The sequence below is a fragment of the Plecotus auritus genome (assembly GCF_963455305.1).
Source record: "Plecotus auritus genome assembly, chromosome: 8".
Lineage (NCBI taxonomy): Eukaryota > Metazoa > Chordata > Mammalia > Chiroptera > Vespertilionidae > Plecotus > Plecotus auritus.
Window position 1 is genome coordinate 91,243,073 of NC_137782.1, and position 16,491 is coordinate 91,259,563.

The 16,491-nt window shown below is 45.5% G+C and overlaps 1 protein-coding gene across 3 annotated transcripts in view; it reads left to right on the top strand.

Moving 5' to 3' along the window:
• Positions 1-899: 899 nt before the first annotated feature.
• The window catches only part of DOK5 (docking protein 5), a 135,513-nt gene continuing 119,921 nt past the window's right edge, over positions 900-16,491 (top strand). The window contains exon 1 of one of the 3 annotated variants that reach the window (XM_080684241.1): positions 900-1,418. In XM_080684241.1, coding sequence (XP_080540367.1) covers positions 1,353-1,418 — 66 coding nt within the window. In that variant the 5' untranslated portion in view covers positions 900-1,352. The remainder of the gene's footprint in view (positions 1,419-16,491) is intronic. The other 2 variants (XM_080684242.1, XM_080684240.1) reach the window with 2 other exon arrangements.

The window sequence follows — 16,491 nt, forward strand, 5'->3', positions numbered from 1 at the left end:
GTACCGTATTCTTCTTCATGGAAAAATAAGACATCCCCTGAAAATAAGACCTAGCGTGTCTTTGGGGGCAAAAATTAATATAAGACACTGTCTTATTTTCGGGGGAACAGTAGTATCGTCCTCATTATTCCCTTAGCAGGATCAGCACCCCGTGCAGCCCCTGGAGCCCCAAAGATGTTAGCAGCTATCATCAGCTCAAGCCGCTTCAGGAAGGAAGGCCAGAGGGGTGATAGCCAAGCCTGACCGAGTCCCCCCCCCGCCCCCCCCGCCCCCCCCGCCCCCGCCCCCGCCCCCGCCCCCGCCCGCCGCTTAATGTTATTCTCTAGGCAGGAACCCCCCCATAATGGCCATGAGGGGAACTTTATGGCCAGGCTCTGGGGGCCAATATGGACCTGCTTTTTACTCAAGGGGGGACCCACTTCCAAAAGTCCAGGGTGGGGTTAAAGGGCTTAGAACAGAGCCTGGTACTAAGGATTTATTGAGCACCTGCTCTGGGCCAACCTTTGAGGGTACACTTAGCCCCTGGGAAGCATATTCCCGTGGGAAAGACGGGCTCACACAATAAAAATGTGGGAACTGATGTCACCAGGGCTGGGTCCAGGATGCCAAGGAAACCCGACGGAGCGCGTAGCTTCAGCCATGGCAATATCCCTGCCCTCATATGCCAAGGTCAAGGCAAACCATGGCAACACCACCTCCCCAGATGCACACACAACAGAGGGAAAAGCCAGCCCTTCTCAGGGAAGAGATGGGGCTGAAGGGAGAGGCGGAGTAGGCGGCGGCTGGGAAAAAGTGAAATTTCCTCTCCTCCTAAAATAAGCCACTGGAGTGAGAGGAGAAGGAGGGACATCTCTGCAGGCTGACGGCCAGGTGTGGGGTCGGGCGGGGCATTCTCGGGTAGGGAGGAGGGGCGCAATCGCTTGGGGAAGCGGGACGCGCCAGGTGGGCGAGGGCCCGAGAGAGCGCGTTCGAGTGTGTCGGCCTGAGGGTGGCCACCGTGGGGCGCAGGGACTCACGCGGCTCCTCCCCTTCGACCCCCTTCCTTCCTCCGCCTCCTTCCTCCTCCTCCTGGCAGGCTGGCTGATGAGTCAGCTGACGCCAGCGCTCCAGCCTCCTCGCCGCCGCGCTCTGCGCTCCCCCAAAGTGGCTGCAAGCCCGCCGCCCACTTTCAGGGTTGCGGGGGACAGACTGATGTGCGTCTTCTAGAGCCACGAGGAGCCGCAGCCGAGGCAGCTTCCCCTCTCCAACTTTCTCCCCACCCCCACGCCTCCTCTGACTCTGCCCTCCACCCTCCCCAAAGCCGCTTCTGGAGCGTGCGCTTGGGCAAGAGGGTCACCGGCTGGCTGTCCGGGATGGCTTCCAATTTTAATGACATAGTGAAGCAAGGGTACGTGAGGATCCGGAGCAGACGCCTGGGGGTGAGTATCGGTCCTCTTTTCCTCTGTTCGCTGGCTCAATTGTCTTCCTCCTTAGCCAGCATCTCGGAGGGAGGAAGATCCCGGCCGCGCCGGTGGGTTGCGCGCTGCTCACCCTGCCGGAACCCACGCCTCTGGGCCGCCGCTGCAAGGCCAGGTCTAGGCGTGTAATGGGTCTATCTTTATCTCTCTGATGACTTGGCTTTCTGATGGTGGCCGAGTTTTCGGCTCCAGTAGCCGCTGGAGCCCATCTACTCGAAATAAATATTTCTCGGTAGCCATGGGAGTTAGAGCTGGGAACGGGGCGGGTGTGGAGCCAGCCGGATGCCCGGTGCCCCTTCTTCCCACTCGCCGCCGACTTAACTTTTCCCGGGGATGGATCCGCAGGCTGAGAAAGGGGCAGGCGCCCACGGTGCGGGCAAGGTCGGCGACCCTCTAACCCCAAGGAGAGGTTTCGGCCCGTGAAAGGTCTCTTTGGACTTGGGGTCCTGGACAGTGACCCACCTCTGTCCCAGGTGTTGGCAAAGGCGGCGTGGGTGGCCTCTGGCCAGTCGTCTTGGGGTAGGGACCGGGGTCTGAATTTTCCCCGGTGCTTAGCCCGGCTGGTGGATTTCTGCTGGGTGGAGCCTGCTCCCTGCACAGAGCAAGTGTTGCCTAAATTGGTGCTGAAGGAAAGAATGAATGAATCCGAGAGCACTCACAGCGGACAGATGAGGCACAGGGATGGCTCCTCTCCTTCCCCCTTTTCTCTGCGTTGATGGGACTTCAGAGAGAACTCATTCTGGTTCCCTTTGGGCTTGAGTGACCACAAAGGATGCTTGAGGGAGGGGGAGGACACTGGAATGATTTTTTTTTTTTAATTTCAAACTACCTCATTTCTCTTTGCCTTGTGCTGGGGCTGTCTTTGTTTATTGTGTGCGTTTGGCGAGAGGTGGGGGAAGGAAAGTTAATAATGTCTGAAATCATAATAAATGCCAACGGTGATGGGACTGGCCCCACTGGGAAGAGAGTTATAGTGAAGTCTCTCTACACATATGTGTCGTTGGGACCTTTCTCTTACTTGGTCTTTGGGCGTTCTTTATGTGCCTGATAATTTTACTGTGGTAAATGGCTTGGAAAGAAAACCTGGTGATGGGAAACGTTTGTAATTATTAAAATCTCTTGCTTGGTTTGTTTTGTTCCCTCTCTTCCTCCTCCTCATTCTCCTTCTTCTCCCTCCCTCCCCCCCTCCCCCCCCTCGCCCATCACTATGCTTTAGCATTTATGCCCTTTGTTACTGTGAATGGGTAATTAGGGAGAGTTGTTGCAGAACTAACCAATCCCCACCAGCGCTGCCTGGGTTCCCTTGATCGGCTTTTGCTCTGCAGATAGTCTCACTAGCAGGAGCAACTACTGTTGGGCACCTAACTGAGCGGCTCCCATGCAAAGGGCAGGAAATAATAGGAACTTTATATTTTTTATAATCTTATGGGCAAGCCAGAGTGTTACAGTAGTAAAGGCAGCATTAAAAAGACGCCGTTCTAAGTTTAGACTTACTCTATCATGTCAATTGAGGAAATTGCTCAGAGACAGCCATTCTGCGTTAGGGAGCATTCCAATAGGAAGAGGACATGCATTATTAATGCAGAAAATGTGAATTATTCATAAGGATCGGAGTGTATGCCAAATTGTGACACATGGTGATTTATTTGAAAGACTAGTTACCATAACTTTCTAGCTTATGGTAATTGAGATTATTTTTCTATATTACTGCAACTGACACAATATAGTCCTATGTGTGTGCCAATGTTTATGGACAGATATTTGGAGCAGAAGGAAAGGAAATATAGTTTGCATTAATTTTATATCTTAGAGTATTTTGGATGCCAGCGAGCAGTAGACTTTCTCAGGATTTATTCATTTAGTCTGGGTTAACACATCGATTTTAGAATATCTGTTTAGATGATGGTTATTGCTCATGGAGAGAAAGAGTCAAAAATATGATCAAAGAAATCTGGTCTTCTTTGTTAACATTGGTTTTGTCACCAGTTAATTTTTAAAAAGTGTTCTCAATATATAATTTATTCACATAGTTGTCAGAAAGCAGTGCAAACTAGAGTTTTGAATGGAGACTGCAAGTAATGGTGAAAAATGCTTCCGGGAAACCGGGAAACGGTATAGGGAACCTCTGTCCAAAGTGAGTCCTGGTAATGGTACTCGTCTAGGCTGCAGATCTGGGGTTAAGTCTCAGAGGGAGGTAGGGCAGAGTGTCTGATACAGAGTGGTGCCCAGCCAGTGCCCCTTGAACTTTACAGAGTGAACACGTAACTTTGCAATTCATGAGCCTCTTTAGGAACTAATATGACATAGTGGTTTTATTAATGGAATCCAGACAAGTGTCAGTGGATTAGAACCGTGTTTGGGAGGGTTTATAATTAAACAAGAAAACAACATTTCATGGAAAGCAGCTGTTGTGCCAAGAGATGCTCCCTCAGGTTTGGAAAAAGAGAACAAATTCTGCTTCTATGACTCATTAGCTGTATGACCCTTGACCTTTCTTGGCCTCAGTTTTCAAATCTATACAATGAACATTAGCTGTGTGGGGAGTATTAAATCAGATAATACTTGTAAAAGCATATAGCATTGATTCTGACTGTATGATTTTTTTAGTACAAAGATGAGTTAGAATCAGTGGAAGGATATAAGGACTATTGATTTCTTTATTTTTATATTTTCAAGTGCCCAGAGGCATAAATGTTTATGCAGCTGGGGGCATTCTCACTGGATGAAGCTTTTACAAATTATAAACATGTGATTTTTTTTTTAATGGGACAGGAAACATTCTAAGACTGTCCCCACATTGGATGGTGGATAAGTGCTCATCTTTAGTTGGGGTCCTAACCAGTTTAAGTGATTAAGTAATCACATACGTATTGACTTTTCTTTAAACATAGGAAAGCTGAATGAAATTCAAAAGGCGCAGTATCTTCACATCTTCATTCTCCAGCTTACTCTCTGCTGGCTCATGGAGGCCTCAAGCTGTGCCCTGGGCAGTATTTGTTCAGGAATGTCCATGTTACTATTTGGGGGGCTGTGGGGTCAGAAGGGGAGCAGCTGTCTACAATTATCTGGCTAACCCCCAAAAGGCCCTAAAAATGTATCCTTGGATGTGTGGTGAATCAGACAGTTTGCACATCATTAACCTGACTGAGTGTGTGGCTTGCATGGCACAGTTGAACTGTCCTCACTTGGTTTCTTCTTTTGCTACAGAGAGGCTATCCCAATCAATATTTGCTTTGGCTTGTCCACAATCCAGACCTCAGAGTTTAAACTCACATTTAGTGTTTTCATATACATCCCTCCCCTCAATTGCTCACCTTTAAATAATGTCTCTGTGCTCTTGTCTACCAAAGCCCATCTTTCCTGCCTAGCTCACATCTCCCCCAGACCTCTGACAGCTGCCTCAGACTTAAAGCACCCTAACTCTGATGGCTTTATCCACACCAGCCTCTGCTGGAGTCTGCAGCTCAGCCACGAGAGGGCCCAGCATTTTAGTTGCCCTGGTAAATATCAAACAAGCAAGCAGCAACCAAACCTCATTCCTCTCTCCTTCTCTTAGCTCTCACTCCCAGACCATCCATCCGGAGATTCTGTGGGCTCTATCTTTGAAATGCACCTAGAATCTGACTGTCCCTCACATCATTCACAGTTACCACCCTAGGCTGAGCCCCCCTCAGGTCCTCCCTGTAATATTGCAATGACCTCCTGGTCTGGCTCCCTGACTGCTCGAACCACCAGTGTCTTTCCATGCAATTCAGAGTAAAAGCTTTACAATGGGCGCCGAGTTTCTGACCCTTTTCTACTGCACTTCCCTCTGCTTGGGATGCTGTTTCCCCGGCCTCCCTCACCTCCTTCAGCCTTTCCTCAAATGCCACCTCCTCAATGAAGCCTTCCAGACACCCTATTTTATTATTTCTTCCCTCCTCCTCTCCCTATATCTCTTCCCTTTTTTTCTCTCTAGCCTTATCACCCGCCTCACATATTGGTCTGTAGAGTTTACTTGTTGATTGCCTGTGTCCCCCAGATAGCATGTGAGGCTCAGTGAAGGCTGGGAATTCTCTATCTTTTATTTACATTACTAGAGGTCCGGTGCACAGATTCGCGCACTGGTCGGGGGCATGGTCTGCGGGGATCGGCCTGCTGTGGGAGCGCCGCTCATCCCAGTCAGCCGAGTAATGCTCCCACTGTGGGAGTGCACTGACCACCAGGGAGCAGCTCCTGCATTGAGATTCTGCCCCCTTGTGGTCAGTGTGCGTTATAGCGACTGGTCGACTGGTCGTTCTGGTTGTTCTGCTGTTCGGTTGCTGGGCTTTTATATGTATAAACAGGTGAATCCACATGCCTGGAACAGTGCCCAGCACGGAGTGGGCACGTGATGAAGATGTCTTGAATGAATGCATGGAACGATCACTATGGACTAGTTTAAAAGCACATTCTCTGACATGAGGCTGTATTGAAATCCCATTCAGCAACCAGTTATGTGACTTTGGATGAGTTGTTTAACATTTGTAAGCCTCAGTCTTCTGCAAAAATAGGGAGACTCATAATACACACCTAGTAGATGATCCTTGTAAAAGGGCTTAACACAATGCTTAGTCCAGTGGGAACCCAGCTAATGTTGCTTACTGCTCTCACTCTTCCTCCCCCTGCCCTTGGAGGATGAGGATGCTTCAGTGGCTGTAGCTCTCACTCTCAAAGAACTTGCTGGTTAGTTAGGAAAACAAACTTTATGAAATAATTAACATGTGAACACAAATGCTGCCTGGCACTGATGCTGGGTACAGAAGGAACCTCTGCCATTGCAAGACTGTCCATGATGCTTAGATAAAAGGCAGTGGCATCAAGACCAGAACAAAATCATCCCTGTTGACTTTGCTTGGCGTGCGCTCATCCGGCCAGCAGGTATTTCTGTCTCCTTAGGGGTCTTTCTGGGGGGGCAGAGAATGGATTTGAAAAATTGGTTAGTAAATGGGCCAGATTTTAGGAAGACCTATTTTCTTCCCCTTGGTTTCTGTTTCACCTGACCCAGTGTGCCAAAGAGGCATTCATATTTCAGTTAAGGTTTTTGGATTTAGGGATGTTAGGAATCTGCATTTTTTAATGATACCATGGCAAAGTTACAATCATCCTATCTAATAAAGAGGGAATATGCTAATCGACCCTCACACCATCGCAAAGATGGTGGCTCCCACAGCCAGTAAGGGGGTAATATGCTAATTGACTGCCCTGCCCTCAAAGATGGCAGTGCCCACAGCCACAAGATGGCAGCACCCAGTCCCCTCAGCCCCCCAGCCACCCAGGGCTGCCCGAGGCTCAGGTCACCAGGGCTAGCCGAGGCTTGAACTGCCGGCAGTGGCAGCAGCAGAGGTGTGATGGGGTATCGCCTTCCCCTGATCGCTGGGTCACCTCCTGCCCCTGAGGGCTCCCAGACTGTGAGAAGGGGCAGGCCGGGCTGAGGGAACCCCCCTCCAGTGCATGAATTTTCATGCACTGGGCCTCTAGTGATATGAAAATCACAGAAACAGAAAACTTTTATCAGATACTGTTGGTACATAAGACACACACAACTGTTCAGTAAGATGTATGAAGTGTGGTTTTTCTTCCTTAAAAGAAAGAGATATTGGGGATACCTTTGCCAGTCATGAAATTTATGGTCCCATAGACTGAAGTCACGGGCCCAAGTCAAGACCACACAGCATTTTGGCCCAATTGGAATCAGCTACCAGGTTCCCATGTCCCCCGTCCTTTCCTGCTGGTATTTCAGGCATCGGCATTCAGTGGTCCGAGTGGATGACAGGATTAACTATGCATAAAGTCAGCCTTTACTCATCGTCCCCAAAACCGATTTACCCAAGAATGGCCAATTTAGGGACTTTGTGTGTAGACATAAACAAAATTACTGTTGTGATGCTTTCCTATCCATCTGCCAATGTAGAAGATAAGAAATATTTATTTTTAAGCCGTTTGGTAGTTTTTGTCAGGGAATCATTATCTTTGGTATTTGAAGAGTTTAGTTTTCATTTGGGATATATTTGCTTTCATTTTATCATTCATCAAATATTTATTGAGTGCCTACTAGTGTTAAGCTCAAGATAAACCGCCTTAAATTAGATAGGTACAGTAAACATCCTTGAGGAATTAACAGTCTGATTTTGGACTTGTATTGTGAACTTGAGATTAGTGTATTCACGATAGTTTAGGGTGAACTAGTGTCAGTACAAGGTCAAATGGTCAGGTGGAAGGTACCTTCAGATCTCTCCCTGTCCCGGGTTTGGGGCATGAGGAAGGGTGCATGATTTTCCTCTCTCTCGGCATTGCTTCCAGCTGGGTGGCAGTAAACCTTTGGAGATCCCAAGCCAGGACGGATTCTGCTACCTCCCTCCCGCCAGCCCCCATTTTGGAGAATTTCAAAGTGCAATTATGAGTTAAGAAATGCCACAGATACTTGTGAATGTCAAAGTTAAAATAGTTCCTTTCTAGAATGCAGACGGCTAAATTTGGGTTGAGTATCTGCACGCAGAACTGTGCAGAGCAGGTGGGGACTGCCTTTATTTTACTAGTTTCTAAGCCTCTGTTCATGGCCTGGATCCCAGAGATTGTAACTCGAGCTGTGTGGATTATGTTCTTTTTGTTTTGTTTTTGTTATTTTTATTATTTGTTTATTTTAAAAAACTTTATTGTTTAAAGTATTACATATCATATTACGTATGTCTCCTTTTCCCCTCATTGACCTCTCCCCGGCCACCTCCAACCCTCAACTCCAATCGCCCAGTGTCTGTGTCCATTGATTATGCTTATATGCATGCATACAAGTTCTTTGGTTGATCTCTTCCACGCCCCCCTCCCCTGCCTTCCCTCTGAGGTTTGACGGTCTGTTCGATGCTTCTCTGTCTCTGGATCTATTTTTGTTCATCAGTTTATGTTGTTCATTATATTCCACAAATGAGTGAGATCATATGATATTTATCTTTCTCTGACTGGCTTATTTCACTTAGCATAATGCTCTCCAGGTCCATCTATGCTGTTATGAATGGTAAGAGTTCTTTTTTTTTTCCCAGCAGTGTAGTATTCCATTGTTTAGATGTACCACAGTTTTTTAATCCACTCATCTGCTGATGGGCCCTTCCGCTGTTTCCAAAACCTGAAGTGAAAAGCTTCTTTCTGCACAGCAAAAGAAACCATCAACAAAACAACAAGAAACCCCACCGCATGGGAGAACATTTTTGCCAATGTTATCTCTGATAAGGGTTTAATCTCCAAAATTTATAGGGAACTCATACATTTTAAAAAAAAGGAAGATAAACAATCCAATAAAAAAATGGGCAAAGGACTTAGACACTTTTTGAAAGTGGAGATACAGAAGGCCAAGAGACATATGAAAACATCCTTAAAGTCACTAATCATCTGAGAGATGCAAATAAAAATGACAATGAGGTACCATCTCACACCTGTCAGAATGGCTGTCATCAACAAATCAACAAACGACAAGTGCTGGCGAGGATGTGGAGAAAAGGGAACCCTGGTGCACTGCTGGTGGGAATGCAGACTGGTGCAGCCACTGTGGAAAACAGTATGGAGTTTCCTCAAAAAACTAAAAATGGAACTCCCATTTGACCCAATAATCCACTTCTAGGAATATATCCCAAGAAATCAGAAACACCAATCAGAAAGGATATATGCACCCCTATGTTCATAGCAGCACAATTCACCATAGCTAAGATTTGGAGACAGCCAATGTGGATTATATTCTTGAGCCGAATCCTTAAACAGGCTCCTCCGAAGAATATGCAGGTCATTTTTCTCAGGTGATGCTGCATAGTTTCTATCAGATTCTTACAGAGATATAGATCTCCCAGGCCCTCTCACCACCCACTCTCTACATCTTCCAAAAAGTTTAGAACCACAGTCTCATTTTAAAAAATTATTTAGATAACGGTAGGGTCACATGCAGTTGTAAAAATAATACAAAGAGATAGCCCATGTCCTTGACCCAGATTCCCGCAATGGTAACATCTTTCAGATCCACAGCACGGCATCACAGCCAGGATGCTGACAGATACAGAACAGATACAGAACATTCTGTCACCGTCACCACAGGGTCCTTCCCCTCGCCCTTTCCCTCTCTCACAGCCCGAAGTCCTTGGCAACCACTAATCTGTTTTTCATTTCTACAATTTTAAGAATAGTATGTAACCTTTCTGGAATTATCATTGTATCCATGGTCAATTCCTTTTTCATTGCTAAGTAATATTCCACAGTATGGATGTACCATAACTTGTTTAGTCATTCATCTGTTGAAGGACGTTTGAGGTGGTTTCCAGTTTGGGGCTGTTATGAGTAAAGCTGTTATAAACATTGTGCACTTGTTTCTGAGTGAATGTAAGTGTTCATACCTCTGTAGGAGGCCACCTTCCAGAGAGTGATAGGGGCCTGGATCCGAGCACAGAGCCAGAACAGCAGCACATGGTTTCCCCTCTTCCACAGGGCTAGGAATGCTTTCAACCACAGAAAAGATGCCACCGGGTTAAGGGAAAGTCCCTAAAATCGTCCTTGCGCAGTAGCTCTTAAGACTGTCCTTTTGGTGACCTTTGCTCATTATAATAGTAGAAAACACATCTCTGCATGGAGATTTAAAATGCTAATGAGACATGCGTAGTATGTTGGAGCATGTAGCCCTCCTACACCTGTGCCAGCTGGTACCAGCTTGCCAAAAGAGGACCTGGAAGATGAACCAGGAACCAGGACTCACCAGCACCATATGAATGCAGCCTGGCGAAGGCTCTGGAGCCACAGCCACTCTCCCTGTGCGCTCCCTGACGCATCAAGCTGTAGTCTCTTCTCTCCAAAGCTTAATAAACCTTTTGTGTTCTAACTATCGCCTCCTCCCATTATTTCTCTCTGGGGAAAGACAAGAACATACCCTTTATTCAGTAACACCTCTAGGTAAATGCCCAGGAGAGCAGTGGGTGGGTTGTATTGGTAGTTCTTGTTTGTTTTTTTGAGAAACTGCCAAACTGTTTTCCACAGTGGAAACTGTTGTTCACATTCGCCCAGCAGCGTGTGGGTGATCCAGCTCCTCTGCACCCTCGCCAGGATTCGATGTCACCAGCGTTTGATGTGGTTACTATTCTTTATTTTAGACATTCTGTGTGTGTGTTGATGAAAATGCCTATTCATGTTTTCTGTCCATTTTCTATTGCGTTGTTTGTTTTTTAACTGTTGAGTTTTGAGAGTTTTTAAAAAACGTGTATTTTCTCTCTATATTAATAAATGGATATTAATATTTTTCAGACATATGGGTCTTAAGAAAAAAAACCCCATGTATTCAATAACATCCTCTTAAGGAACTTCCATCTGATATTAAGATAGGTGCATATGTCTCTTCTCACCCCACAAAATCCAGGAACTTATCTCACATTTGCCTCAGTCTTCCCCACTCCTTCCCCCTCCCCCTTACCTAAGCCTTTATCTTTCCTTCATTCATATATACAATGAATGCTTTAGTGGTTAATAGAGAAATTAGCCAGTCTTATGAATGGACTAATTTAATTTAAATTAAAACACTGCTTTGAATTCAAAGCTTTTACTTAACATAAGTTTCTCACTGTTTAGGAAAGCAATTAAATTCTTAAAATGCATTTTATCATCTTAACACCACATATTAACTCAATAAAAGAAATCTATTTAGAAAACCTCTAAGAAATCATACCTCTGTGAATCCCCTAGCAAAATGGACTCTTCATATGAACAGTTTCTTCAGGTTTCCGGGTTTCTTTCTGCCAACATGCAGTTCTTTGGGCTCATTTGCAAAAGAACCACTTTGGAGCCTGGGCTGTAATTCACCAACAGCGGCCCCCAATCTAGATGTTATGAAACCAGTCTGGTCTTCAACATCTATTGATTCAGATACAAATGTGGTGTTTAGTGAGGGCTGAGAGGAACATTTCTCTGGGGAGTGTGCTGCTGGAGAGCTTAGGCCTTTGAATCTGCCTTCTCTCTGATTTTCTCCTGGCTGGTAGCTTCCTGTAGGTATCCAGGTCTGAGCTTTTACTTCCTGCCTCAAATGCCCTGCCCTGCCCACCACTTCTAAAGACTCCCCACATCCCTCTGGCACTCCACTCTAATGTGAGTATACATAGGACTTTTAAAGATGAATTTTCTTATTTTTGTGCTGGATATTTTCTTCTTAAAATTTTTTTGGTTATGTTTTCTCCCACTAGGATGTAAGTTCTATGAGACAAATGACCCTGGCTATGTTGTTCAGTGCCGTGTCCCCGGCTTTCAGCCCGTAGTAAATACTCAGTATTTGCTGATTGAAGGAATGCAGGTCTGAATAATAGAATGGGATATTCCACGGTTTGAAGACAAGTAGAAAATTGTAGGTCCAAGCTGGTTTTGTTGTAGATGCTACTCTTGAGTGGTAGAATGTTCTAGAATTTCTCATTGGTATATAATTACTGTTGGTATGTAACCTCCAAATTCAGTATCAGGGAATACAGCAATTAATGCTGGAGGTTTGGATTCACCTCCTTCAAATTAAATTTTATTAGATGTTTTTGGGAATAGGAATATGTACAGTTGGTACGAAATTTGAAGGTTCAGGGTTTATGCATTGAATGGTAAGATTTCCTTTCATCTTTGTCCACAGGAATCACCTAGTTTCGTTCCCCAAAAACAACCACCATGAAGAGTTTCTTCCAGAATAGTCTCTGTACCAGAAGTCTTAAGCATAGGTGTGCTCATGTGCATAATCTATAATTATGTACTTTCTTGCTTAGCAACCTACCATGCTTTTGAATGATAAGATAGGATTCCAGTGTATGAGTATATTCAAACTCATATAGTTATTTGCTTATTTATTCATCCTACCTTCTTTCCTTCCTTTCTTTTTATTATGATTAAAAACGTGCATGAATATTTTAATGACCACTTGACAGAGCCTAAAACGGAGTTAGTTACTAAGATTTTCGTCCAAGTCACACAGCTGGTACGTGGCAGAACGTGAATTTGAAATCAAGCTGCATCTCTTTTGTGGAGCATTTGTGTAATTCTTTCCCCCCCTTCTATTACAAACGGAACCACAGACCACTCATCGTCTCACCCAGTGGGTGAGCACCTTGGTGAAAAATTCCCAGAAGTGGGACTTGTTGCCCAAAGTGTATTCGCCTGTGAAGAGGATGTTCCCCAGCACCTCTGAGAATGCAGCCTCCTCTCCTCTGGCAAGAGCGCGCCCTGAGAGGCTGGAAAGGTCTTGCTAATCGAAAATGAGAAACAGACCCTCTGTACATAGGTTTCTCAAGCATGAGACTGAGTTCTTGGCAATTTTATAATTAGACTATTTCCAGTTTGCAGTCCTTTTTCTTTTGAGAATGATATTTACTGAACCTAAAAAGTAGTTATTAAGTAAGAGTTTAGAAACACACAAAAAGTTATTCACTTTCTTAAAAAACCCACCTTCCTGGGAAATGATCTATAGAAATTTTTGGTCTAGGAAATATGGTAAATCATATTAACTGTGACTGTTTGTTATTTTTATTCTAAAAACAAAGTTATAATATTGAAAATTTAATCAACACATACTAGGTAAAAAAAAAAAAAGATTTATGTGTTGACTCAAATAAGTACATATTGCCTAATGTAGCCCAAACAATATTTTTATTAGCTTGGCCAGCCTTGTAATATGCTTCAGGTAGGTCTAGCCTGGGCGGGGGTGGAGGGAGGGTATTCATCTTTTCACGGTTGGCTAGATGCAATTCCTGAATATTCCACTTATGTTGTTCCAAGATATTAAGAACCGAGAAACCGTGCTCAATTCGGAGTCTTGAGCCTCTTTCCCTTTTCCTCCAAGCTTCAGCCACTCTGGCTCCTTTCTGGTCTTCACAGGACAATCTTGTTCATTCATATCCTTTGCACTCAGGTTCTTCCCCTTTATCTATGATGCTCCTCCATGTCTGGCTCTTAGCTCAGTTATCAGCTCAAAAGCCACCCTCGCAGACAGCGTTTGACCCTCCCATTCCAGGTGGCCTCCCTTGGGGATTCTCTGTCTCACCGCCCTTTTTGTTTCCTTCAGTCAGCCCTCACAACTGTAATGTTACTTTTAAATTCTTCATTTCTTTATTGTTTGTTTGTTTTTTACTTGTCTCTGAGAATTGAGAGAGCAATAGCTTTTTCTGATTTGTTTTTTTTAATTGTTTTTGTTTTTGTTGTTCACAGCTGAATTCTCAGTGCCTGGGCACATAGTAGGAGCTCAGTAAACACTTAAGTACATAAATGAAACCCTGAGACACATTTTGCATATTACATTATGAAACAGACACTAACCCTAGCATATCATATGTATATTCAGAAATCTCAAGAGTTTGGGGGCATTCCTTTGTGTGGTTTTTGTTGTTAGACCTTTTGCATTATTCCAACTGCAGTCCTCAGAGGAGAGAAACCTGGCTGGAATGAGAAGGGCCTGATTGGTACCCGGCCCTGCTGCTGGCCATCTGCTGTGACCAGAGCTGTCCCTGAACCTCTTGCACCTCAGCCTCCTTGTGGCAGAGTGGAGATAGACAGGTCTCACCTCGCTCCCTCACCACCTGCCGCCTCAAGCCCGGAGCGGGATGGTGGGTGTGAAAAGCATGCCAAGCACACATCGCCTCTGTAGGCCCCATCGGTCTCCTCCGTGCCCTCCGTTGGCCTCCCGAGTGGAGAATGGCAGAGACAACTTTGGATTCCACTCTGATGCTGTGACTTATGTCAGACCCCAAACAAGACAGGTAGCTTTCTACATTTATTACTTTGGGTTTCAAAAGGCAGCATTGGATTCTGGAAAAAAAGAAATAGGGGAAAAAAGGCCAACTTTACCTGTAACAAAACATGGCTACACACACACACACACACACACACACACACACACACACACACACCACACCATCCACATCACACCCCTCCCCACATACCACATTACACATACCACACATAGCATACCATATCACACCCCCACACATACACATGATAACACACACACACACATATCACACTACCCACACCATACTCATACCACGCCACACACACAAACACACACATCCCATACCACACACACACATGCCATACCACACATACACACACACCACACTACACTCATCACACACACACACACCACCCATACCACCCACACCACACACATCCACACACACACACCACACCACACACACAAACACACACACACATCTCTTACCACACACACACACACACCATGCCACACACACACACACACACCAATTCTTTTTAATAACTTTTTTGCATTACATACACATGGTGAAGAAATTTAAAAATGCCCCAAAAAAACCCCACAAAACTACCCAAAACAACAACAACAAAACCCAGGATGCAATGAAGAGGAAATTTCCCTCCTACCCCAGACTTGTCTCACTCCCAGGCACAGCCATTCGAGCAGATTCTTGGACATTTGTGTGCAGATGTTTATGTCTAAGTACATGTGAAAGTGCATGTGTGGTGTGTGTATAATTTGTTTTGCACATAGGGTTCCTATTATTTGATGTTGTTTTATACACCGTCCTCTTCTTTTAACTTGGTTGGAACAATTTTCAGACATCTCTGTGGATGCCCAGTGTTCACTTATTTCCTGCTCCACAATTTCTAAAATCAGTTCAGGCTACTAATGGACATTTTAAGGTGATTTCTCATCTTTGCTGACTAAACAATGAAGCAGAAGCACCTTGGGAACACATGATACTATTTTCTAAGATGAATCCTGAGAAGGAAGCTGCCCTTGCGAAGGGGAGGCCAGTCACAGTAGTGTGCACAGAGCCAGCCGGTTCTCTCTTTCTTCAGAGCGGCTGTCCCGGTCTGCTCCATGCAGAGGGCTTGTTCCTGCCGTCCCACCTGGGCATGTCTCAATGTGTGACCTTCTGGGATGTTCTCCTGCCTCTGCTCCTTGGCTCAGTCCCCGCCCCCCCTCCAGATCTGTTCTGTTTATGGCGAACTGATCACCTGGAAAGCTGCAACCTAAGCCTGTCCTCCCTCTACTTTCAAACACTCCAATGCCTTCCCCTTACACATAGACATCCTGCCTGCCCTCGAGAGGCTCAGATCTGGACCCTGCCACGTCTCAGACCACCCACATCATTGTTCGAACCAATGAACCGCCAAAGCAGTGCTCCAGGCACGGTCGGTACCCGCGGGTCAGTGCTCACGCCAGCATGCTCCCTTCAGTTCCTCTGCGGCCCAGCTCTTGGCTTTGTTACTCCATTCCACATGCTTTTTCATTGATTAGGAAGTTCTTCCTCTTTCTTCTGGTTCCTCCTCATCCAGTAAAACCCAGCTGGGCTGTCATTGTCTTGGAGATGCTTTCCCAACACCATCCCCCCTCTAACTGGTGGGAGAAGCCACTTGCCACGTGTAGACCTTTATATTTAAATTGGTTAAAATGAAATAAAATACAAAAAAATGCCATTCCTTAGTCACGCTGGCCATATTTCCAGTGCTCAGTAGCCACATTTCGTCAGTAGCTCCTGTCTGGGCAGCACAGATTAGAATATTTCCTCAGTATAGAGAATTCTGCTGGACAGGGCTGCCTGTGTCTTTATGACACTCATGGCTGTTTCAAATGGTAGGTTTTGAGGGTAAAGTTTTTTTAAAAAATATATTTTTATTGATTTCAGAGAGGAAGGGAGAGGGAGAAAGAGATAGAAACATTGATGATGAGAGAGAATCATTGATTGGCTGCCTCCTGCACGTCCCACACTGGGGCTCGAGCATGTGCCCTGACCAGGAATTGAACCATTGAACCGTCATCTCCGGGTTCATAGGTCTATGCTTAACCACTGAGCCATGTTGGCTGGGCTGAGGGTAAAGTTTTGATGGTTTTACCCTCCCTAGTCTGTGAGCTCCACAAGGGCTCCAGCTGTCCTTACCCTGCTTGCTTTCCCCATATAATGGGGGTTCAGTAACTGCTGAGTGAATGAATGAATTCCTCCCAGCTCTCAGCTTTATTGTTGTGCCTCATTGATCAGCAGACCTTCTGGGAAAG